Source organism: Lissotriton vulgaris, chromosome 8, assembly GCF_964263255.1.
Source record: "Lissotriton vulgaris chromosome 8, aLisVul1.2, whole genome shotgun sequence".
Taxonomy (NCBI): domain Eukaryota; kingdom Metazoa; phylum Chordata; class Amphibia; order Caudata; family Salamandridae; genus Lissotriton; species Lissotriton vulgaris.
The window spans coordinates 1,164,629,494-1,164,654,125 of record NC_141696.1 but is presented as its reverse complement, the minus strand read 5'-3'; the positions used below and the strand labels follow the sequence as shown (position 1 = coordinate 1,164,654,125).

Sequence of the window (24,632 nt, the reverse complement as noted above, 5' to 3'; positions counted from 1 at the left end):
TCTCCCCCCAAAAAGTTAAAATCTGTGAACATATTAATTGCAAGGCAGCTTTGCAAATATTAATTCAAAGGCAGATTTCAAAAAAATGCTAACAGCAAGCATGTTATTTAAAAGGCAGCCTCAGATAAACGTAAAAGCCAGCTTTAAAAATAATGAGCATGTTAATTGCAAGGCAGCTTGCAAATAATAATTCAAAGCCAGCTTTCGAAATAATGCTAACAGCGAGCATGTTATTCAAAAGCCAGATTTACAAATAATGCTCACAGCAAGCGTGTTCATTCAAAGCCAGCCTCGGGAAAACAAAACTAATGAAAAGCGAAACTGACACTGCACACACAGCAAGCAGCGCGCTCCCGCGGTGAAATCTGACAATGAACAGGCGCGCGTCTGACTGCTGTCCACATTCCCAAATACGGGTAACAATAGTTGTCTTGCTGACAGCATTCAATGCTTTCGCATTGAATGCTAGGTCAGCTCGACCTAAATATAAGTGAGGAAAGATGCGAAACAAAATCAACCATGATTCTGATGTTTCTAGTTTAATAAGAGGGAGGATATAAGAGTACCAAGCATTTTACTTAAGCAACCCTGAATCATGACCCACAATACATATATGCAGCACTTACTTTCCTGGGACTATAAAGGCGCTTGGGGCAGATTGTTACCCAAGGAATTGAAAACTGAACTATTTGTGAGGGGCAATCTACTATTAACAACTCTTCAATTCAATTCTCCTTTCCTACATGATTTATTGCCAACAAGAATAGAAAAGGCACTCTAGGCAAAACTGTATAGGCGTGGAAAGGTAAACCTATCAAAGGAAGGATGGGTGGGCCAGCAGACACACTGATGGTGCAGCGTGAGCTGCACTGCCACCAGCCATGCACTGCAGCACCTACCTAACACAAGAGGAGAACACTGAAGGGCAAGGGAGAGGTTCCCATAAGGAAGCAAAATGGAAGGCAGTTTCCAAAAATATAGTAAGACAGCCATATCAATGCTAGCCCACCCTTTCAGAAGGGAACTTGAGGGGTCTGGCTTATTTAGAGCCGGAAGCCTGGGAAATACAAAATGGCAAAAAGAATGGCAAAAGAAAGGAGTGCTGTGCTGCTATTGGCATTATAAATACTAAGAGCAGAGTTGGGGGGCAGAGCCGAGAAGATGGTCGACCATTAGCAGAGTCCAAGTCCTCCTTGGCCCCCAAGACAAAACCCTACATCCTCTTTTAGCACTACCATCTGTGAACAGTGACCTCAGGATCACGAGTCGCTCATGCCTCAGTGGCACCCGGGTGGGGGGGGGGTGGAGGGGGGGGGAGGGAGGGTTGTGAGGAGAAGGGCACCCTCACTGTGTCGTAAGAGAAGAATAAATGGATAACCATGTGCTTTAGTGGTCCAACAAGATGATGGCTGCTGATATTTGCACCGGGTTGCTTGCCAGAGTGTAACACTCCCTCTCCGAAAGGGGCAGGGAGGCACTGTTGGTGAGAGCATCTTGTGGAAGGAGTGGCTGCAGCAGGTGACTGGGCCAGTGGTAGCCCAGTGCTGTCGTTTCATGTTTGTGGAGCAGGACGTCTGGCTTGGTGGAGAAGGACAATGGGCTCAGAACCCCTCTCACCCTACGAATAGTATTGGGGGAAACAGCCATCACATCGCATGCGTTACAATGCATGTGATTACAATGCGGTCGTAAACGCATGCCATGTAAAAGGCTATATTCTTGGGGGAAACAGCCATCACATTGCATGCGTTACAATGCATGCGATTAGAATGCAGTCGTAACAACGACCGCGCTGTTACATCACAGTACAACTACAACGCAAGTCGTTACAACGACTTGCTTCAGGGGGTGCACTAAACTAAGGAATAGTATAACTTACCTCTTCAACACTTTCCCTGCTGTTGCACACACTGGAGTTGGAATAGTAAATTATACTATTACTAAATCCAGGGTGCCCCCTAGAGCAAGTAGTTTTAACAACTTGGTTTGTAATGGTACTGCGATGTAACAATGTGGTGCTATAATGGGCACCATGAGCAGATGTGACAATCCTATTCTTCTCATCAAAAAAGTTGGCACGACCAATGTGTACAACTTCGCCCAAGATCTCAGAGCATGGTGATTCTCAGCTTCCCTATGGAGGCCAATACTAACCCCATCCTTTCTTGCATTCCAGCCACTGCTTGAGGGCTTACTGTGGTCGATCTGTGTTATGCCTTCTCCATACCCATTCATGAAAAGAGTGGATTTATCTTTGGTTCATAATTTGGCAGCTTTCTGCTTGTATGCTAGAGGTTCACTCAAAGTAGTTTCTCAAGGACTGGATTCCGGGTATGTGGTAGTTGAAGTGCCTCTCAAAACTGTTCTCCATAGTACCAAAGCTGAAGTCTGGGGCGCAACCTCATGCTATTATTGTACAGTTTCTCAATTTCGGCCAAAGGAACATGGTGCTACAATTGACATGTAACAGGAGCACAACACAATATTAAGAACTGGCCATCAAGATCAGGGATTAAGAAGATTACTGGCATTGCTGCTGTAAAGAGAAAAAAGAGCCAGTGTTTAAGATGCCAGATGACAGAGACATGCTACAGGTCACTCAGGAATCGGTCAAAATGGTAGTCCATGGCTAATAAAAGTCTCATTATGGCAAGCAAGGGGAAGCAAAGTGCACTCAGACAGATTGCATAGGCAGTGCTGGGTTACTAAAGTTAAACACTACTGTGAGTTCTACCTCTACCATAGGATAACAGTGGATTACCTTATTACATTTAATAAGTGAAGACTTTTGTTTGGGAATGGGTAGAAGTGTCAAAAGAATTAAAATTCATTTTAATGGTTAAGCACAAGTTACTTACCTTCGGTAATGCTATATCTGTAAGAGACATTAGTTAGTGATAGATTCCTTACCTTAGAAAATACCCCCAGGCATCAGACTGGATCTGTAAACTTTTCGTCAGCAGTCCCCTGCACGTCGGAAGGGGGCGTTGTGCGGCTCCACGTCCGTCGTAGGCATTGTGATCGCCGGGATGAAGTCGCAGCAGCTACTTAGACGCCGCCCTCATGCGTGGACGTCAGTTCTGTACATAACTTTCCTTGCCAGGAACGCAGAGCCATGCAAGATACTGACCACTGATGCATCGAAACTAGGGCCCTGAAAGGAATGACCTTAACCTAAGAATTCAGTTCGCAGAACGGGGAGGATGGGTGGGGCAGTGAAGAATCTATCACTAACTAATGTGTCTTACAGATGAATCATTACCGAAGGTAAGTAATTTGTGCATCTGAAAGAGACACATTAGTGATAGATTCCTTACCTTAGGATAGATACCCCAGCACTACCAACCCCGGTGGTGGATCTGCAAACCAAGATCACACCAGAAAGTCATGGAGAACAGAACAGCCAAAGAAGCCGTCTCTCCGGACTTCGCTGTCAAAACAATAATGCTTAGTAAAAGTGTGCAGTGAGGCCCACGTGGCTACCTGACAGATGTCTTGCAGGGGGACACCACGACCTAATGCAGTAGTAGCTGCTGTCGCCCTGGTAGAATGGGCACGCAGCCCCAACTGGGGTTCCTTTTTAGCCAGAGAAGAACAGGCTTTCATACACAAGACAACCCAGCGGGAGATAGTCTTCTTGTGTACAGCCCGGCGTTTCTTCGCGCCTACGTAACCAACAAAGAGCTTGTCATCCACTCGAAACTGTTGTGTGCGATTGAGGTTAAATGAGAGCACCCGTTTTGGGTCCAGACAGTGGAGCCTCTTCCTCTCTGGAAGGGCGCGAAGGCAGAAAGAAAGTGGGCAGGGTGATATTTGCCTAATGTGGATGGCAGCAACAACCTTTGGCAAGAAGGAAGGACGAGTGCGGAGCACAGCCGTGTCCGCATTAACAGACAGAAAAGGAGATTTACAGGAAAGACCACCAGGGTCACCCGATGTCAAATGCCCTGCCGACTAGAACCTTGAAGATCATGCTTAGGGAGACATTTAAAACCTGGTTGACAATCAGCAAGTCTGCCACAGGGGATGAGCCCATGGCCGCCGCTATAGTGTAGTTTCAACCTACAAAAGGAACTGCACGTTTGTGAACAGCATAACCATTGGGCTGGTGCCAGACTGATTCCGTGCATCCCCTCAGGGATTGGGCTAACACAATGTTTATAAGCAAGCATATAAAACAATATAGAAATCTGGCGTATTCCTGCTATGCATGCCCTAACCAAAATGTGTAGGGAGTATGTGGTCTGCCAGGAAGGAATTCCCGCACTGGATGATCCAAATCCCATCACCGGAAGGGAAGGAATGTTGGTCCCAGTCGTGTTAACAAGACAGACAACCCTTGCAGGCTGCTGTCCGAAGCGTCAGCATGTAGACACCTCGCCAATGACAGCGAAGCGCTTCTCTGCCAACAACCGGAAACAGATGTTCATTTATGACAAAAAGGCATCCTTAAGTTAGGACAAGATCTTGGTCAGGCTAACCACTGTTTAGGTGTCATCGACAGCTGTCACCATATGTACGAAACAAATAATCACATTTGCACAATGTATGTATAAACCTTGTACATGATGTGTCAAGGTATTATGAGGGTGTTCTTGCAAAGTTGGTTTGTAAGCAAGTATAGCTTCCTAGAAACTACTCCGCACTGTCATGGTTGCAAACGTGTGGCAAAAGTCATTGTATGCGAGTGAAGGCAACTTAAGGAACAAGCATTTGCAATGCAATAGGTCTCGCAGTAGTGAAAGTTTGAGCTACTGGCGTTGCAGCTAATAGTGAGAGCTAATAAGAGAGCCGGCATGGTGACACAAACTCACATGGGTGCGTGTGAAAACACACTCACGTGCACACACACTGTGGAGAAGTGTGGCTCAATGTTTAGAGCGGCAGATCCTGATGCAGAGGTCTGGCCCGGGACCAGGGTTCAATTCCCGCCTCGGAGGGTCTTGGGCTCAATTTCCTTGGACCTGATAATTCTCGCCTCGGTGCCTATTCTAATCATGGGTCCCACTCTGCAACTCTGGGCAATAGCTTGCTTAATCTCCACAACGGCCCCAACGGCGCTGGGATGCCTTGTTTCACCTTGGGGGTGCCCAGGAGTGGACATTTCACAGGGAAAAGCCAGGAAGGGTTCCACAGCGGTATGCGTTTCAGCGGCAGGACACCCCAGTTGGGGTATTAGTGCGCTTTACAAGTACTAATTACATTTACATTACACAATTACATTCAGCTCACCAGACCACGTGGACCTGTGCAAGAACAGAAATCTGATGTGGAAGGTAAGGGAGCCGGCATGGTAACACAAGCACACATGGATGCGTGTGAAAACACACTCATGTGCACCGTCCGCAGAGGTGATTTATGTATTTACCATCTAGTTTTCTCAATTGGAAAGCGCTCTGATGCCCACGGGCTGAATCCGCGCTACATACAGTCACAAAATAAATTAAATAAATAAATGCGTGGCACGAGCATGGCCCGTAGGCCTTATTGCGCCTTCTTGTGACTGATGCAATAGGCGCACGGTGAAACGGGCAACCACAGAGGTTATTGAAGACTACACAACCAACTCTCAAATATCAGAGCGTCTTTACACGTTGCGAGTTTGGAGGGAACCAGAGGAGGTAAAATAAAAGGTGTTTGTGAGTGGGGATACTTTAAGCGAAGGTAAAGGGGGCGGTGAAGCCACAGAGAACGATTCGTCATGCGTTTGCCGCCAGGCGATTCTCTACAGAAATTACTCATGTGCCATCTAAACAGCATCTGTCCATCAGAATACGGGAATTACTCCTGCGCCTTCTAAACGGGGCTCTGTGCACCAGGATACTTTACTCCTGCATCAATAGACAGGGTCTGTTCCTTAAGATACTTTACTCCCGCACCATCTAACAGGCTATAAAGGGATAGGAATTTGTTAGGAAGGAAGGGGTATTTAAAGGTGGGCACTGGAAACAAGGCCCTATTTCTCAGGGAATTTTGTCTGGAGAAGAGGTGCGGCAGCTACAGAGTGTTAAGTGAGGAAGAGGAGGGGGGAGGAAGGGGGGGTGGGGAAGAGTAGGTCTTGGGAGGGATGAGGGGCCATTAACCAGGGAGAGAGGATAGAGAAGTAGAAGAGATCCGTGGGGCAGCCGTCAGGGTAGGCTGATGGACCGGGGGTACTGAGGGCATGCGGGGAGGGGTGGGGGGCAGCGTGCAGCACAGTGCCATCAAATTGGGGGAGGGGGCGTTTGTCGAATCACTCAGGCACAGGATGGGATAGGCCAGTGGGATGAGGGGGGGGGGGGGAAGGTTGTCAGTCGCATATAAAGAGTGAAACCGCAACAAGGGGTCGAGCCCGGTCGCGGTATGGTGGAAAGGGTGTGCGGGGAGGGCCAAGGGTTGCTTTTGCGGGTGGCACAGAGCAGTGGTCACCTTCCAAGGTAGCAGGGTATGGCACTGGGGAGGGGAGGGACAGTTGGGGCAGAGAGTAGATGCAGGTACACTGAGGTGTGGGGGGAGGTTGGTGGTTTAAAGTGTGGGTGCCGTGCAACATTAGAGGGGTGGCGGCCTGGTCATGCAGGGGATTTGTGGCTGTGCCGTCACGAGTGACGAGCGTAGAGAGATGTGGTGCGGAGTGTTGGGGGGTAAAGAGCGGTATACAAGTGCAGGGAACGGTGGGGTGTGGCTACACCCAATGTTTGGCACAGGTGCCATCTAACGGGCCCAGCAATAGCACGCATGCGGGACAGCATTGCACCCATCTCGAAGTTCGTCCGGCAGTGGGAGTGGAGCAAGGTGCGGGAGATGGTGTGGGTTAATGGTGGGGCTGGGGTGTTGGTGCTGTGCTGGCCTGGTGGTGGTGGTGGAGGTTTGCAATTCGTTGTGGGCACGCTGGGCATGGAGGGAGACAGGATTGCAGGAGATATGTGTGGGGAGGTGCACATCCTGAGGTTGGAGGACGGGTGTTGTGGTGCTTGTCACAGGCTTGGAGCGGTGTTGGGCATTCAAGGGGATTGGTCTGGCATGGTTGGGTTGTCATCAAATGATAGAATTTAGTGTTTCTTTCTCACCTAGGCGATGATGTCATACATGCCAGAGATTCCAGAAAAGGAAAGGGCAGACCTTCCAACTGGCATGGTACCACTGTGTGTCACAAGACATCGACTCCCATCACATGGTCAGACGGTGAGGAGGGGGTATCCACTGGTGGTCACAGAATTAGCTGGAAACCCCTGTGAACAGCAGGTTTCCAGCTAATTGTTTGAAGGTTCTGCTCATTATAAAGTATAAAAAATTCCCAGGACAACAGCAGCAGCCTCAAAAGATGTGTTTACGGTGGGCAGAGCGGGTTAGTTTGGGAGGTCAGGGGTATTTGAGGCAGTGCATTTAAAGGTGCCTGGGCATGCTCTAAGTCCCTCCCTTCTAAGTCTCCCCTGCCCTTACGCTATGAAAATGTATCACAAGTTGTCAGGTCTGACTGTGAGAAGCAATTTCAGGCAGGAGACAGCGAAAACAATTAAGGCATTTTTTGCTAAAACTTTTGGGCGACTCCCGCCTGAGTCGGGTTTGTTGGCACGTATGGGTGATGTCCAGTTGATTTACAACATGTGCACGTGATCCTTGTCTGGATCAAATGGTGTCCGCCGTTATTACCAACATGTTGTTTACACATAGGGATGAGTATCCTACCACCAACCAGTGCGGCGTGGTTGGCGTCACTCCGTCTCTGCAGGGTTAGTCGCGTTATCACATCGGATGCAGGAAGGGAGGTCATCTCCTCATGAACGCGAGCTCTAGGCTATGACAGATTTCCAAGCACTCCAGGATAACTCATGTTTCCGGGCGCAAGTCATGTCCAGAGCGTGGAGCCAGGGATATTCAGCGCCTAGTATTTTTTTTGGCTCACAATGCTTGATATTCTGTGGCGGTGTGTGTGCTGTGAGCTGTACACCCCAGAAAAAGTGAGTGCACTCTTGCTGGCGATGCGATACACTTCGAGCATGGACACAGGTGCATTGAGTGGCTCATTCAGTGGTGTTTTGCATATGTTAATTTGAAAGTGGTCACAACACACACAATTATTCTAGATTTTCTTGAAAGGAGTCAATGTGGTCGCTCTATTAGAGGATTTTACACAATTGACAAAAATTGAGCTAAAAAGAAACTCCAAGTCAAAACAACAAGCAACAGGGAAAGCGTTCGCTTTCATTTCCGCTTCAAAAACTAAGAAGCCCCTCCCCATCCACGACACACACCCTCATGGTCCGGCAACAACAATACCTAGCCCACCTTAAAACGACAGAGAAGGGATACATCGCGAACACTAAATATAGGATATACGATGTGGGAGACAAAGCAGGTCGCATGCTGGCGTGGCTGGATAAGAGAGGGAGTGGTGCGAAGGGTATTCAGAAACTACACACAGAGGACGGGCGGACACTAACGCACCCAGAAGACATAGTCTGCGCGCTAGCACACCATTATCAATCAATATACACACCAGACCGGAGGGTCACACAGCAGATGGCAGCAGCAACATTAGCGAATATTGCCGTCTCCAGCATTACACCGGAAGACAGGGAAGCCCTAGAAGTGGACCCAACGGAAGAGGAAATCCAGCTGGCGATCCAAGCGCTACAGTCGGGTAAAGCACTGGGCCCGAATGGGATACCGATAGAGTGGTACAAATCCATGGCTCTAGAACTCGGTGCCCCATTGCTGGCCATGTATTTGGAAAGTAGAGACAAAGCAGAACTGCCACTAGATCAACGCACAGCCACGATTGTAGCGATACCCAAACCGGGGAAACCCCCGACTGAGTGTACCTCATATCGCCCGATATCATTACTAAATGTTGAGGCCAAGATCTTAGCTAAACTTCTAGCCACCCGATTGATGCCCCACCTCGGCACCTTGATCCACCCTGACCAGTCGGGCTTTATGCCTCACCGGAGCACTGCGATGAATCTCCGAAGAGTACATGGTGTGATGGCCCGAGCGCACCTCCTCACAGAGCAGGCGGCGATTCTCTCTCTCGACGATAAAATGGCGTTCGACCTTGTAGAGTGGGAGTATCTCTTCATAGTATTAGAACGTATGGGATATGGGCCGAACTACATAGCGTGGATACGGCTGCTTTATACGAAGCCCGTCGCACAAGTGGTAGCCAACGGCCACATATCGCCGAGGTTCCTATTAGGCAGGGGAACTAGACAGGGTTGCCCCTTGTCCCCCCTGCTCTTCGCATTAGTGCTCGAGCCCCTGGCGGTTCAGATCAGGTCTACGCCCTTGTTCACAGGCATTGAGTGGGAGGAGGGTTGGGAGGACAAAGTCTCGTTATACGCAGACGACATGCTCATTTACATGACTGCACCTGATGCCGGCATCCCGGCCCTGCTAGACCTCTGTAACACACACGGGCACACATCGGGCTACACCATAAATTGGTCGAAATCTACCATATATACATTGAAGGGCGCGGCGCCGAGATTACAGGAGACCTGTCCTCTGCTTACGATGACTGCCTCTTTCAAATACTTAGGTATTATCATCACGAGTGAGGAAGCAGACTTTTTTGCCAGCAACTTGAAACCACCCATAGATCGCCTGCGGGCGGATGTTAAGCACTGGGCGGCCCTGCCCCTGACCCTACTGGGTAGGGCAGCATTGTACAAGATGATGGCCCTCCCGAGGCTCCTCTACGTTCTAGAAAATACCCCACACCTGGTGCCGCTACGGTACTTTAAGCAGATAGTGGCGCTGGTCAATACCTTGCTCTGGAATACTGGCCCGGCACGTATTGCTTACGACAAGCTGGTTAAAAGCTGGTATGAGGGAGGAATAGCGCTCCCCAACATTCAACTATATTACTGGGCGGCCCAACTAAAAATTATAAACTACTGGATCCACGCCCCGAAAGAAGACCCTGCCTATCGAGCAGACTGGTCACAACTCGGAACGGACTGTATGCTGTCTGTGCTCTATAACAAATCACAACTTAAGACCCTACTTGGTCCGACCAAACATACGGCGGCCCTATGGCATATGGCACAGGCCCGACTGGGATGGGTGGGTCGAATCACCAAAATGACACCATTATGGGACACGAAGGCATTGGGAAACCTCAGAGGCTGTAAGGGATTTGAGCGGTGGGACTCCATAGGCATTTCTACAGTAGGGGACCTCTGGGATAATGGCACAGTAGTGCCATTTACACACCTACAACAGCAATATGACCTTGGACCCACAGAAACATTTAGATATGTCCAAATCAGACACGCATTACTACAGGCGATTCCGGCAGACACCACTCTACCTGACTCCTCCCCGTTAGAAGATAGACTGCTAACGGAATACATGGTCCAAAGTGCCACCTCCCTTACATATAAAAAACTGATCAACAATCTCAAAGACCCAACGCTGAAACTCAAAGAAAAATGGGAAGGGGAACTAGGTGAGACAGATGAGTTTGAATGGAATGAAGCGCTGGCCTCCCCGAAGGAGGTTGGAATCTCCAGTAAACTCAGACTAGTGCAACTCAAAATCCTGCACCGCATTTACTATACCAGGACGCTCCTGCATAAAATTCTGAGAGCACCACATCCCTTTTGTTTGAGAGGCTGCGGGGAGGAGGGGACACTGATACACACGCTATGGGAATGTCCACGAATACGTGAATTCTGGAAACAAATACTGCGCTCGATCTCCCAAGCCCTTAAACACTCTGTACTACCTGAACCACGCAAGTGCCTTTTGAACATCTGGGACCCCAATGACCTGGGTAGATACGAACTGATTTGGGCGACTCTGGCTATGACGGTGGCCAAGCGGGACATAGCGCAGAAGTGGGGCGCACCAGAACTACCCACCGCCAGTAGATGGGCTAAAAACATGGACATCCTAATGGTAACTGAAAGGGCAGTGTACGTATTACGAGCAGCGCCCCGCAAATGGAACAAAGTCTGGGCGGCGTGGAATATCTACAGAGGGGAAATCTGTGACCCCTTACCAGAGGGAGACGACATTGACTCGGAGGGGGAGGAAGAGTAACGGAACGACTAAGGGGTGGTCACCTCAGTAACAACACAGTATGACATTACTGGCTCGGACCTGGCTAGGGACCGACGTGCCACGTAAGACAAATGCTGATGTGGGAGGAGGGTGAAGATGCAATGGCAATGATGACACATGGTTGGGGGGGGGGGGGGGGCTGGGAAGTTTTACCGTTTTTGTATTATAGAAAAGTGAGTTATAATTGCATCGAATAAGAGGGGAAGGTTAGCACTGTGTTAGCAAAAGGACCATTGATTGCTGTATTTACTAGTCGCCAAAGGCTTAATGTGACACAGTTCTTGCTATGATGAAGTCTCTTGTCGTATACCAAAGTTGAAAAATTCGGACTATAACAAACACCATAACATGTATGTAACTGATTAACCATTATTCCTTCCTATTAATAAAGATTTAAAAAAAAAAAAAAAAAAAAAAAGAAGCCCGCGAGTGGTGCGAGCGCACCACTGCGAGCCATGGCCTATTGGTGTCTATTACGCGCACCAAGCGCGTAATAAACACCAATAGGCCATGGGAGGAGCAATGCACCCGCCTCAGGCCAATTGCGTGCAGTCTTTTAGAATAAGACGCGTGCCAAGGCCAATGAGGTTGCTCAAAAGGAAACGCACACGCACGAGCGTGTGCGATTCCTAGGTAAGCTTACATTCCCTGTTTTTCACCTACAAAATGTCTCGCGCTGCGCGAGCAATGCTGTGCAGTGCACCGCTAAGCGCGAGACCTAAAAGACAGTGTACATGTAAAAATAGCAGTGTTTCTCTCTAGCACTAACTAGGCAAATGACACCGCTACTCAAGCGGCGAACTGTCCGACTTAGTTATATATCCTCATCTACCTTGCTGGGCTTCTGTGCTGGGAGCACAGCCTTCGCTATGTCACCCCCTTCAGAGCACTGCAGGATTGCTGAGCGTACACCATTTAGGAAGTATCCATTAGGCAAATTTCTCTGTATTGAGAAAAACTCTCAAATCGGAAATTTCTTTTCTCAATAAATAACACAGATGGCTTACACGCAGGGAGGTTTTTCCCCCGTGCGTGGGGGCCATTCTATATTTTCCCTGCCTGTAGTCACCATGCTTCGAACTGGGGTGACTTGGTGAGCAAAATAACGATGGATTAAACCCAGATCTGTGACTGGGGGTGAATTTCTGCCATTGAACAACATTCCGGCCATCATCTTGTGTGTTTTGCTGTTCACCATGCTTCGGACAGGGGAAATGAGTGATGCCAATTCCACCCTCTACAGAGTTAAACCACCATCATTGTAGCTTGGCAGTACTTGGCAGATGGGCCACCAGATCAGGAGTTTAGACCAGCCTAGGCTCTATCAGAGTAAACATAGCCTGTACCCCATCTTTAACTAGAGAAGATGAAATGGTGAGTTTGGTGGGGCGAGTTATGGTGGTGCTCCCCCTGCCAAACTGTGACTGAAGCCCTTAGTTTTCACCCCAGTCTCTGTTCCAGGTACCTTGAAGTTGCCAGCATGGTATAAAAGAAAACACCAAAATGAAGCGATAGACAGCAAAGCATCATGCTTTAGAGAGTAGGACTGGAGGCAGTTTAGGAACATCGAGTCAACAGGGTTTCAACCCCATAGCCTTATTCACGTAAAACGTATAATTTTACATTTTGCAGAACACAAATGTATACGTACACACACATGGACATGAGACTTTGAAAGCACCACATAAATATCAACTTCAGCATTACAAATGGTCTCCTACTGCTACTAAGACCTCTTTTTTTCAAATTCTATTTATCGGGCCACTAGCTCCTCTAGGGCTCTTTTCCATGCAGGGACTAATCTCACCAACTCTGCCCGAGTCAAGATGAGTATTCTACCTCCCAAGTGCTTTGTGACAATTTGGCTCTTTTTTTTCTATGAGAAGATCAAGGCCAATCAGGGTTGGATTACCCAGCTTCTGTCTTCAACCTGCCACAAGCCATGTTTACAAGCCTTCACCCTTTTTTAATACTCCTCTTACAGCTCTTCCTGTGATTAAAAAGCAGAGGAGGTTTCCCCCTTGCTTACCACTCTAACATCGGGTTCCTGAGATGATCTATGTCCAGTTAGGACTCTAAAATCATTATCTGTGGTCATTACACTTTCTTTTACTTTCACCTTTAACATCTAATTTCATATGGCACAGTTCCTTGCAGATGATAGAATGGGGTCTGTTACTGTGTTACTTCTAAATGAGAAACTTGAAGAACAATCTTCTTAATTCTGTGCCACATGAAAGCTAGTGTGTGAATGCTACTATCATTTCCATATTAAACTATGGCAATGCTTTTACAAGCTTCAAGGCATTCAGAATATAGCAGAGTGGCTGATCATGAACTTCAGAAATTTGATATGTTCTCTGAACTTCTCCGTACAGCACATGTTGAGGTTGTCAAACATAGTTAGTGGGTGTCGACGGGTATTAAATGCAGGGCTGGTGGCAAGTTTAGAAGAAGTCATGCAGAAATGATGGGCTATGGCTTTTGTTCCTTGGTGATAAAGGACTGTCACCTGAGGGATAGCTCGGTTATCTGGCACCTGACCTAAGGGTAGACCGAGATAGCTCAGCAATGTGAAGCTTGAACATGTAATTTGTGTCTAAGCAGAGACATGCCTCCACTACCTATAGCAAACGTCTCTACGATCCGTTTCTCAGAGTGCATTGCAAGATAGGTGTGGAATTTGCCTTGTGTTTTTCTCCAGTATGGTGTCTATGCACGGGCAGTAGACCATCACTGTCCTAGTGCAGGGATTGTATCGCTGTGTTCTGCTTCAGTCATATCATATGACAACCTGTCAATGTCGAGTACAACAATGCTTTTATTTTGATTCTGGACAACACAGATTCCTGGCAGAGTAAATAACAAGTGGTAAAACTGACCATTGATTGGCACTCACTCGGCACTCACTTACTCAATCTCAGGAGGCATGGAGGAAGCATTAGGAATCAAACATGTGACTTCCCAATGACACATCCCGAAATCAAGTGTGTTAACCAACTAAGCTCGATATTCTGAGACCTATATTTGAGAGTGGTCTCAAACAAGCATATGTTGCAGTGTCCCGATAAGCAGACTGAAAGCATACCTTTCGTCAACAGTCAGGCAGGAACGTCTTTGTGAAGAAAGAATTAAATACATTTCAGAACCTGCCAATTATTTCACAGAAGAAATTTTTAGAAAATTGGCAAAAAGTCTTCGTATTGAAATAACTTTGTGAAAACCAGGTCTAAAGTAATTGTATTGAAATCTACCGAAGTTGCTTTTTAGCTATCAAATCACTAATTCCCTATTATAAAGATGTGTTATAAGCCTATAACATAGTGAAATCCTTTACAAAATATATTTTATAATCATATGCCATCTGACAAATATGTTTAAAATGCACAATTTATTACTATATTGTCTTATGTGGGTTCTAGCCCTTCCTCTATCGGTTAAAGTGTTAGCCCTTACTCTACGGGTTAACCTGTTAGCCTTGCCTCCACGGGTTGACCGGTTAGCCTCCCTCCTCCCCGACGTTTAAGTTTATTTGCGCCTGTCTGGACTAAAAATATACTTTTTTTGCAATCAGTTTCTTTACTAGAAAACCAAAACACACATATCCTTCCTTACCTGCTGCTGGTATTTAGATTGGCGGAGACCTAATTGTTGTTGCTCTCTTGCTTCATACTCTGAAACATTTCCACCTGAATAAAGCACAAAAAAACCATGTACAAGCTAATAGAGAAAGAATTGGAGAAGGAGATAAATCAGATAAGAGTGAAAGTAAAAAGAATGTAAGAAATTGTTCAACATTTTGGTTAAGTTATTTGACAGCACAATGTGCTCTGGAGCCATCACATGCTTGCGGCACTCATTTTTGATAGTCGAAGTGGGTTGACTCCTCTTTTTCTCTAATAGGAATGTGTGCTGCATACATGCAAAGTAGGGGCCTATTTTACCTCTTTTTTTAAGACCGTGATTTTATTGGATTGTATGAAATACATTTTACCCAGGTTTGATCAATACAAATGTTACAGTGTCTAACCAAACAAACACATCCAAAAAGAGGGATGGGAAAGACCATCCTCTCCCATTGGGAGACAAAGTCCAAATCTGGCCTGCACCCTTCAGATAAACAGTAGGTTGCCTATGCATGTCCACAACACCCAAGGTGAAGTCAAGCATACACTGGTAAAAAGGCTTTCCAATGCCAATATATACCAAAGGGTCACATGGCACAATGAAAGGAGCCTCTTTTTCACCACATATATATTTATATGTGCAAACACACACACACAGTTATAAGTTTACATATGTATACAAGCCTATATCGGTGGGAGGTAACCACTATAGTTATAGTTAGGGTTACCAAGGAAAGGAATTCCTCATATTTTTCTCCCTTAATAACTTTGCTCCCATTTGACGAAATCTTCATAAAGGTTTTCAGACCTATTGCACCTGTGACATTGGTAAATGATTGAAAGTTTGGTGGTGTTTGGTCAAGGGGGTGTAAAGAAAAAAGGGTAGTCCCAAAACATACTTGCACTCCAATGCATTTTACATAGACTTTTGTATTTCACATCGCGGCAAAACAACAGAATGGAGTGTGATGGCATTTCTCAGCCACGTACATTAGACTATCTAGAGGATTCTTTTTGCTATTGCAATTGATGTTATGACAGTATAAGGGGCAATCTAAGGTTATTACACTTCCCCAGCATCACTAATAGAATGTTTCTTTCATCAAGATTGATTGCAGGTATATCTGTGTATCGACGGTCTGACCCAGCGAGAGTTTAGTCCTTGAGAACACTGTTACGGAACCCGGAATGAATTACTTTGAATCAATGACTTACTTGCAGAGCTCAATGGCTACTCATGAGAGTGTCCCGGGCTACCACATGGAAACATGTGGGAATAGATGGAGGTTACTGGAAGGAGAGATGCGTTTTCAAGGATTTGCGAGAGGCAGATCCACTGTTCATGTTCCTGAGCTGCTCTGGAAGGAGATTCCGTATTTTGGCTGAGTGTACCAGAAAAGCACCACCACCACTCTTTTAAAAAGAGGGGCCAGTATCAAATGTACTCTACTAGACAGCAGGCTCTCATTAGGCTGGAACTCCTCGATTCTTTTATTCAAATAACGAGGCCCAGTGTTATGGAAAGGCCGATGTACAAGCATTAGTGATTTGAAAGTAATCCTTTTGCTTATGGTTAGCCAGTGAAGTTTGTTGAGAAAAGGTGAAGAAGGGGTTCTTTTTCAGAGATCAAAAAGCAGACGCACTGCAGTGTTTTGGACTATCTGTAAACGACGAATCAGGTAAGCAGGTAGCCCAATGTACGAGGCATTGGCGGAGTTCAGTCTCAATAGACTTGTGGCTCAGCCTACAGTTTTACCAACCTCTCGAGGACGAAGAGGTAAACAATTCCTTAGGGCTCTAACGATCCATTTACGATTTTTAGCACATGAATGGATCTGGGCTTTAAAGGAGAGCTCATCGTCAAAAATTAGTAGCTGCCTGTGTTGGCGGGAGGTGGGTAATGAGTTTGGTATGTTTATCGCAAGGCCAAGAGCCAGACGGGTAAGGGTTGGTCCCTAGAAGAAGAATTTCAGTTTTGTCCTAGTTACATTGTAGCTCATTATTATTATTATTATTACATTTATTGAGCGCACAGCTACCCGGAGGTTTCCCGGCGCTTGCCTTGGGAACCCGTCCTGGCTTTTCCCTGTGAGATAGCCCCTACAGGGCATCCCCAAGGTGAAAGCCAGGCATCCCGCCGCAGGGGGCCGTTGTGGAGATTAAGCAAGCTTAATGCCCAGAGTTGCAGAGTGAGAACCCATGATTAGAGCAGGCACCGAAGCGAGAATTATCGAGTCCGTGGACATTTGAGCTCAAGACCCTGCCGCGTCGGGAATTGAACCCTGGTCCCGGGTCTGACCTCAGCTTCCGGGTCTGCCTGCTCTACACCGTGAGCCACACTTCTCCATCCTCAGACTGCTCTCATACAGTCAGAGAAAATCTCCTTGCTGAAGTCTGAGTCGCACTCATAGGAAAATGCTAAATGTGTATCATCAGCATAGACTGATGATAGTAATGCCGAATGATTCCAACAAGGCTTCAAGCGAAGACATGCAAGTATTAAATAATACAGGACTCTGTGCGGAGCCCTGGGGAACCCCACATTTTTGGGATTTAGCCTCAGAGAAATGCGGTCTAAGAAAGAGGTCAACCACTCTAAGGCCAGTCCACCGATGCCAATATTAGACAGTTGGTGCAAAAGAACGTTGTGGGAGAAAGTATCAAATGCTGCCAACAGGCCTAATAGGATAAGAGTGGCATTCCGGCCTTTATCCAAGAAGGATAGTTTCAGAGTCTCAGAAATTTACAGCAGAGCCATGTCGGTACTGTGCTATGTGTGAAATCAGGGATATGGATGGGATCTGATCGAAGTTCAGAATTTAACAACACTGACGTGGGCGCAGTAGTTACAAAAGTACTTGTCTGCTGAGGAAGGATATTCAGTACTGTGTGTAAAGGTTTAAAGTTCATTTTAAGAAGCCTTATCGAGCCACGTGGACTAACTGGCCGAGTTATACATTCTTGGTGACCGTGCATCACTCAAAAGACAAATTTTAGATGCTGCATAGAGCCACTCCAAAAACAGCTAGCAATGTTAAAAGCTCTTTAATGGGATTCTAAAATTTGAGCTGCCCAACATTACAGATTTGTATATTCCATTTCTAAATATTACCCAGCCTCCTCGGAGCCAGATTAATAGGACCTGGTCTATGTGCTTCCTTGTACCGCTCCAAGGCCTCCATCTCCTTTCTGGCCACTAAAAAGAAGAGAAAGCAACAAATAGGTTAAGCAGGAGCTCCGAAAAAATAAAATAAAAACACACACAAGCAAGCAGAAAATAGGAAAGGTTAAAGATGAAAATAGTTCATGAGAAGAAGAATTCCAAAGTACAGGATGACAAGGTAAGCAAACAAGAACATATAACCTGTGGTAAATTGTATAAAGGCATGATCACATATTTCAATATATATGCATTTGATAAAGCAGCTGATCATTTTGGAACTCTGTGCAGTTCCCGGCCCCGTTCACTAGATCACTGCAAATAGCTTACCGTGCTGCGTCTGCCCAGCTTAACATGAACACATGTAAACTAGATACCAGAACTCTCTGCAAATCCAATGTGCCCTAAAAACCCTGCACATCGGACACAAGTCAATTAAGCAGTTTTAAAGTGGGCATTTAAAAGGATCCAGGCGACACGGGCTATCTCCTGCACATCTACCCTCTTTCCATGCAGATTTCAGGTGTTTCTACGAGGACAGGAAAGGTCAATAGCTTTCTACCCTGAAACCTATGGACTGTGCCAGTGCCTTTTTGCTCCTAGATGGAGCTGTAAGTGCATTTGTGGAAGACATCTTTTCATGCTTTTCCTCGTATCTGAAGAAGCCCATTTCAAAGATTGTCACCATGGATGAACAAGAATCCAAACGCTCAGCCATTTCATCTGGATCCAACAGAAATCATGGCCAAAGAGGCGCAATCCAGGGAGTCTACTTAAAGAGAACAACAAAGGATAATCTGGGGGTCTGATATCCACCACCATTAAGGATTACAAGTGTGCAGATATACAAAGCCTCTCTCGCCTCATGTCAACTGAAGCAGAAACCAGATTGAGTAGCAAATCCTGTCGTGCCTGAGGCGGAGAAAGCAACAGGAGGTAAAGCGCTGAAGTACAGTGTCAGTGGAGTGTTTCCGGCAGCAACAGCATGCCCAGAGAAATGGGAGATTTAGCTACTGCAGTGCAGACCGGTTCTGTGAGAATGGGTCTGACATTGGCCCAGGCAGAGAAATGCTAGGATGAGACTGTGCCCACTTAGGAGGGGCATCCAATTCAGGAGTCTTGCATTCCCCTGAACCAGGTAAAGAATGTGAGGAAGGAAGCTGGGAGAAGAAAAGAGATGGCCCGGTGAACCTTCCTGGACTAAACCACAAAGAGTAAAGGCCACCCTCCTTGAGAGGGGATGGAGGACAAAATATGGGATGGGGTAGTGTAGTGGGGGGGGGGGGGGGGGCAGGGAGAGGAGTGGGATGGGATGGAAAGATAAATAAGGTAGAGCGGCATCGAAGAGGAAAGCCAAATCAGCAGGACCATAATATAGGGATATCGCACTGCTAAGCAGAATAAAAGGACCTGAGAAGCAGCAACACAAAGAATCAATAACCCGGTTGTATACAGAATCAACAGATGGCAAATAAAGATCCAAATAGACTAGGTTACAGCATATCCAGAAAAGCTTGACAGGCTAACAAATAATCAGCACCAATTCCGTGGACATGTGTGGTATTGCGAGAAAGATTCTAGGATGCTGCAGCGGACCATGACTTAGGACTCTACTTCCTGTGAACAGGGGTGGACCGGAAGGGGACGATTGAAATGGACAGTCTTGCAACAGGCATAGAAGGCAGTGGATGATGGGAGGAAACTCCCATCATGACTAGTAACATGTAATTAGTTAGAGAGAATAAAGAAAGAACACAATTACAAATGATAATCTGATTGCATGAATTCAGTCAAGGTCCGGATTGGTATAGGACGTGGCAATATGTTGGCCTTCACATAAAGCCTATGTCAACAAATGCATTACGTAACACACTACTAGAGTGGAACTGACACACTTTAACCACTTGGCACGGGTGAGAGGATCATCACAGCATTCCTAATAATGTAGTCACCCATAATTTGGCAGGCAGAGGGAGTTACCTGCTGAACAGAATTCAGACAACACTTCATAATCAACAGGTACGGACATGTATTATGGGCCCTGAAAAGGTAACTCCTTTTGTAGAATGAAACAATAACTCCTCACTCAAAAAGGTTTTGATGGTGGTGCAGGAATCCCAGAGTGCGCTGGATATTAACAGTAATATTGGTGCCATTGATCTCACTTCGGTAAGATCAGGTCTCAACAAAGTCTTGGAAAGATTTGGAACTGTAGAAAACTCAGCGAGAGAACATGCCTCCGTTATTAAAAGCGATCATGCCAGATATGCAACAAAGTAATAACTTAGTGGAGGGTTGCTCATGAAAGAACAATATTCATCTAGAAAATGGACCACAAAAAAAGCAGAATAATCCTCCAAACAATTTGTAAAGACTGGTTCTAAATCACATTAAGCCTAAAGGAGTGTCCAAGCTGATCACAATTGAAATGGCTCACAGGGCTACAGCACCTCTACCTAGACTAGTTGCAGCCCCAGCGCAAGAATTACCCACGTCCTTCACTTTGGAGATCTGGATGCCATTCTCGGAGAATCCAGAACAAAGGGCCAGATACAATTTGAGAATACACAGATTCTGCTATTCCTAGCCATCACACAAGCAGTACAAGCCAAATGTAGGATCTTTGATGCAGAAAATCAGGACAAATGTAAAAGAAATATTAAATATATGACATTCCCAAGCAAGCTGCGCTGTCTTCAGGAAGGAATATTCAGATGTTTAATCCAAATCCAGAAGAAGTCTGGGGACAGCTGGATGGATGACCGAAAGTAGGAGGATGAAATCATCATCACCAAAACTAAAAAAAACAAGCATTTGAAATGTAATAGGTCTCGCATTTGCGAGAGTTTAGGCTACTGGCATTGTAAATGACAATGCTTTTTATTTATCTTTTTTTTAAAAACCAACAAATAAAAAAGTAATTGTCATTTACAATGCCAATAGCTCAAGCCATCCTACCACATGTATGCGGACGATACGCAAATTTACATAAAGATCGTCTCCCTTGAGGACATTGAAATAACGAATGAGGCTTTAAAAATGGCATTACAATGGTTAACCACCAATCATCTGAAGCTAAATGCAAACAAAACAGAGTTCCTACTAATTTCACCTCCAAGGAGCAATATGGATATAAAGGAATGGACCAAACTGGTGACTGCACTAAACTGCACCCCAAACCTAGTCAACTCCGCTAAATCGCTAGGAATCATCTTAGACGAGAACCAGAACATGAAAGCCCATATTAATTCAATGGCGAAAAGTGCCCACTTCCACCTGAGCTACTTAAGAAAACTGAAACCTTTCATCTCAGAAGAGGATCTTAAACTAGCAATCCAATCTCTAGAATTGAATACGGCTGCACCACCTTAGCTGGCCTACAAAAAATGCACACAGCCCCACTAAAAGCATGCCTCAATGCAGCGGCAAGACTCATCACTGGATCAAGAAAATCTGATCATATATCTCCCCACCTGAAAGCTTTAAACTGGCTACCCTATGAAGCTAGAATCCAAATGAAGATATTATGTATCACTCATAAAGCGATCCATTGCAATACTCCAAAATACCTAGCCAAGAAAATTGAGCTATCTGGAGGCAACAGACCAGCTAGGAGCGCCAAAGAGTTGCTACTGCGGCCAGCCCTCTTCCGAAAGAAAAGAACCTATGACAGAGCATTCACAGGAGCGGCCCCCAGACTCTGGAACTCACTCCCCCTTAACATCAGGAAGATTCATAACATCGTAACATTTAAGCGGGAAGCGAAAAGCCTTTTGATGAGTAGATTCCTTACATAGGGAAGCCTACTAATCAATATTATGGTCCATTGCTGTCCAAACACTGAACATTTATGTCACCAGAAGGGGAAGACCCGACATAAATTGTAGGATGGCTAATTGAGGACACCTGATTGACGCCTCATTTAAGACTATGCTGTACCCCTACCGTTACCCCATGTCAATATGAACATATAACCGCATTTCACATCCAAAACTATTTAATCCTCCACCTCAATTTATAGGTGTTTATAGGGCTTATGATATAAGTGAAGTATAACCTTACCTCCTAATGTAAAGTGCACATGCGTGAGTATCGTAGATCATCTACCTCATCTATGCTTGTTATTGTAGAATTGTTTGTATATTTATTAATCTCCAATTTCACTTAGGTGCGCTCTCAGGGCTTATGATATAAATTAAGTCTAACCCTACCTCCTAATTGTAAATTGCACAAGTGTGAGTTACGCATATCATCTACCTCATTTCTGCTTGTTTATGTAGAATTGTTTGTTTACATATTAATCCCCAGTTCACTTTCTATGTTAAGCGCTCGGATACCCAAGGGTCTTGTTCGCGCTATACAAAACACTATAATAAATAAATAAATAAATAAATAAATTGTATTTATGTAGTGCTCACTACCCGTGACAATGTGTTGAAGTGCTTTTCGGCGAGTAACATGCTACTTCGGAACCCAAAGTGGATTAGTGGTGGATCACTATAGGGAAATAAGTTGTTAATTGGAGCGGTGGGCATGTGAGTCTGCTGGACTAAATAAATCGGGATAAAGGAGGGTAGAGTCTAGAAAGTGTTATTTGACAGATAATAGTAGTGGTATCGGGTTTGGGATTAATGAGAGAGTGGAGGTAGAGGCTATATTGAAAGAGGTATAGGAGTAGTGACTTGGAGAGAGCTGAAGTTTTTTTCCAAAAGTGGGAGTAAAGTAATGAATATATAGATGCATTATTACATAAAAAGGTATACAATTCTATGGAAAATAATAAAGAGATAAAAAGTTGTTTTATATAAAGCCCCATAACTACAAGTATGGATCAATATTTTGAAAATCAGACTTTAAAGTGTTGCTGTACATAAAGCCAATTGATTTTCATTTATTTTGTTTGGTAATTTTATGTTTTTTATTTATATTTTCCCCCACTATTTCAATAGTGACACACTTTGATACGTTATGATCATATTGGCACATTGTGAATGCTAAAATAAAATAAAATAAAATAAAAGCAGAGACCCATAAGCACAGCCTGTTCCATGTATTGCTTTGAGGGTGATACAAAGCAGCTTGAAGGTGGATCGTCTGGCAACCAGTAACCAATGTTGGGCCCTCATGCAGGGGAGATGTGGGCTTGTGACTTTGCAAGCAGTGTAACCATGTTTAGACAGTGCAAGAGGGACAGTAGCTTGGACCTTGTTTGGAAATCGTAGGTTCAGGGGGAGGGGGGTAGATGCGTTGCAGAGTTGCAGTAATAAAGCTTGATCTTGGTAACTTATCCACTTGGATAATCATTGAAAAGCTTGGAGTCCATGATAATTCCAATGTTTCTTACTTCCTTTGATACTTTAGGAGGTGGTCCCAGATTGTCAGCCACGTGCAGAATAGGTCATATTTTTTCCAATCGCCACATGTGAGTATTTCAGTTTTGGACATTTTCAGTTTGTTGATTGCTCCATGCCATCCACTGATCAACGGCTCGGAGGCAACTGAAGATTTAGTTTGTGACTTGGGGGCTTTCCAGTTTATAACATATTTGTTTATCATCGGTGTAGTTATAGCACAGGAGCTGAAATTCATTGATCATTGCCAGTAATGACTTAATTTAGATGTTGAAAAGCATGGGTGAAATAATAGATCCTTGTGGCCTTCTGCTTTTGTGAAGTTTGTTTTGGATGTGAAAGGCGGAGTATGGATGACATTTGTTCTGTTTTGAAGGTAGAAAGGGATACAGTTAAGACGAGCCCCGTCTGTCGAATAGGGCTCAAATTGTTAGCTGTAGTGGCTTTAAAGCCAAGGCCTTTAGTCTTCTTTGAGGTGACTAAGGGCTCATCTTGGAGTCCCACCCTTTTCAAACTATATGTAGCTCCCGTGGCAGACCTGGTGTGTTCCTTTGGCTGTCAGGTGTTATATACTGACGATACACAAATTAGCATCATCTCCATCTCCAATGACCTGCAATGGGTAGCGGAGAGGTTTAATCAGTGTATGTCCAGCATTATCTGCTGGATGAAGGACAACTCACTGAAGATTAACCCAGATAAGCATTTAGTGCTGTGTTTGTTTCTCAGAACTCCATCTGGTCGAAATGTTGGCGTCCGGTGATATGCGGACCACTCCCTGCTCCTGTTAGGACAGCCAAAAACCTGGGGGTCATCTTTGATGATGCCCTGAGTTTTGATGCCCGGATCAGTCGCACCGTCAGCACTGGTTTCTACATATTGAGATTTCTAAAAAAGGTCATGCCTTTTATTCCTCATGAGCTGCACCGGTCAATTATTATTGCCCTGGTCACTTCTAGACTGGACTACTGTAACGCTCTGTACCCGAACATCAACAGTGTTTCACTTAATCATCAGGTGGTACAGAATGCGGCGGCTCGTCTTATCCTAAACATTCCCAAGCATCTTTCAGCCAGAAATGGATCCAGTGAAGGGAGCGAATCCCTTGTTAGGAAAAGTTCTTGGTTTAAGGCTCTGTGAATGGTATTTAAGGCCTTGCATACTAAGGGCACCTCACACCTGAAGTCTCTCTTTCAATGATATGTTCCAGGGAGGCAACTAAGATCCTCCTCACAGAAAAAACTTGTGATCTCTAGATTTCACAGGACTAGATGGAGTCGCTTCTCCTTTTCGGTAGCAGCCGCCAAGTTATGGAATACCTAACCCATTTACACTTCTAATGCCATCCGAGGTGTTGATGAGGGCATATTCTGTACCTCTTTCTAAAAGGAATCCTGTTTGGAAGTTGAGAAGTATGGAGTCATCTTCAATGAACTGTGAAATCTGGGA

The 24,632-nt window shown here is 45.4% G+C and overlaps 1 protein-coding gene across 1 annotated transcript in view; it reads right to left on the bottom strand.

Annotated features, from left to right (window-relative positions):
- EPSTI1 (epithelial stromal interaction 1) overlaps window positions 1-24,632 on the bottom strand; it is a 187,905-nt gene that overhangs the window by 86,381 nt on the left and 76,892 nt on the right. The window contains exons 3-4 of the mRNA XM_086935022.1: window positions 17,785-17,868; window positions 14,662-14,735 (exon numbers count right to left, since the gene is read on the bottom strand). Coding sequence (XP_086791148.1) covers window positions 14,662-14,735; window positions 17,785-17,868 — 158 coding nt within the window. The remainder of the gene's footprint in view (window positions 1-14,661; window positions 14,736-17,784; window positions 17,869-24,632) is intronic.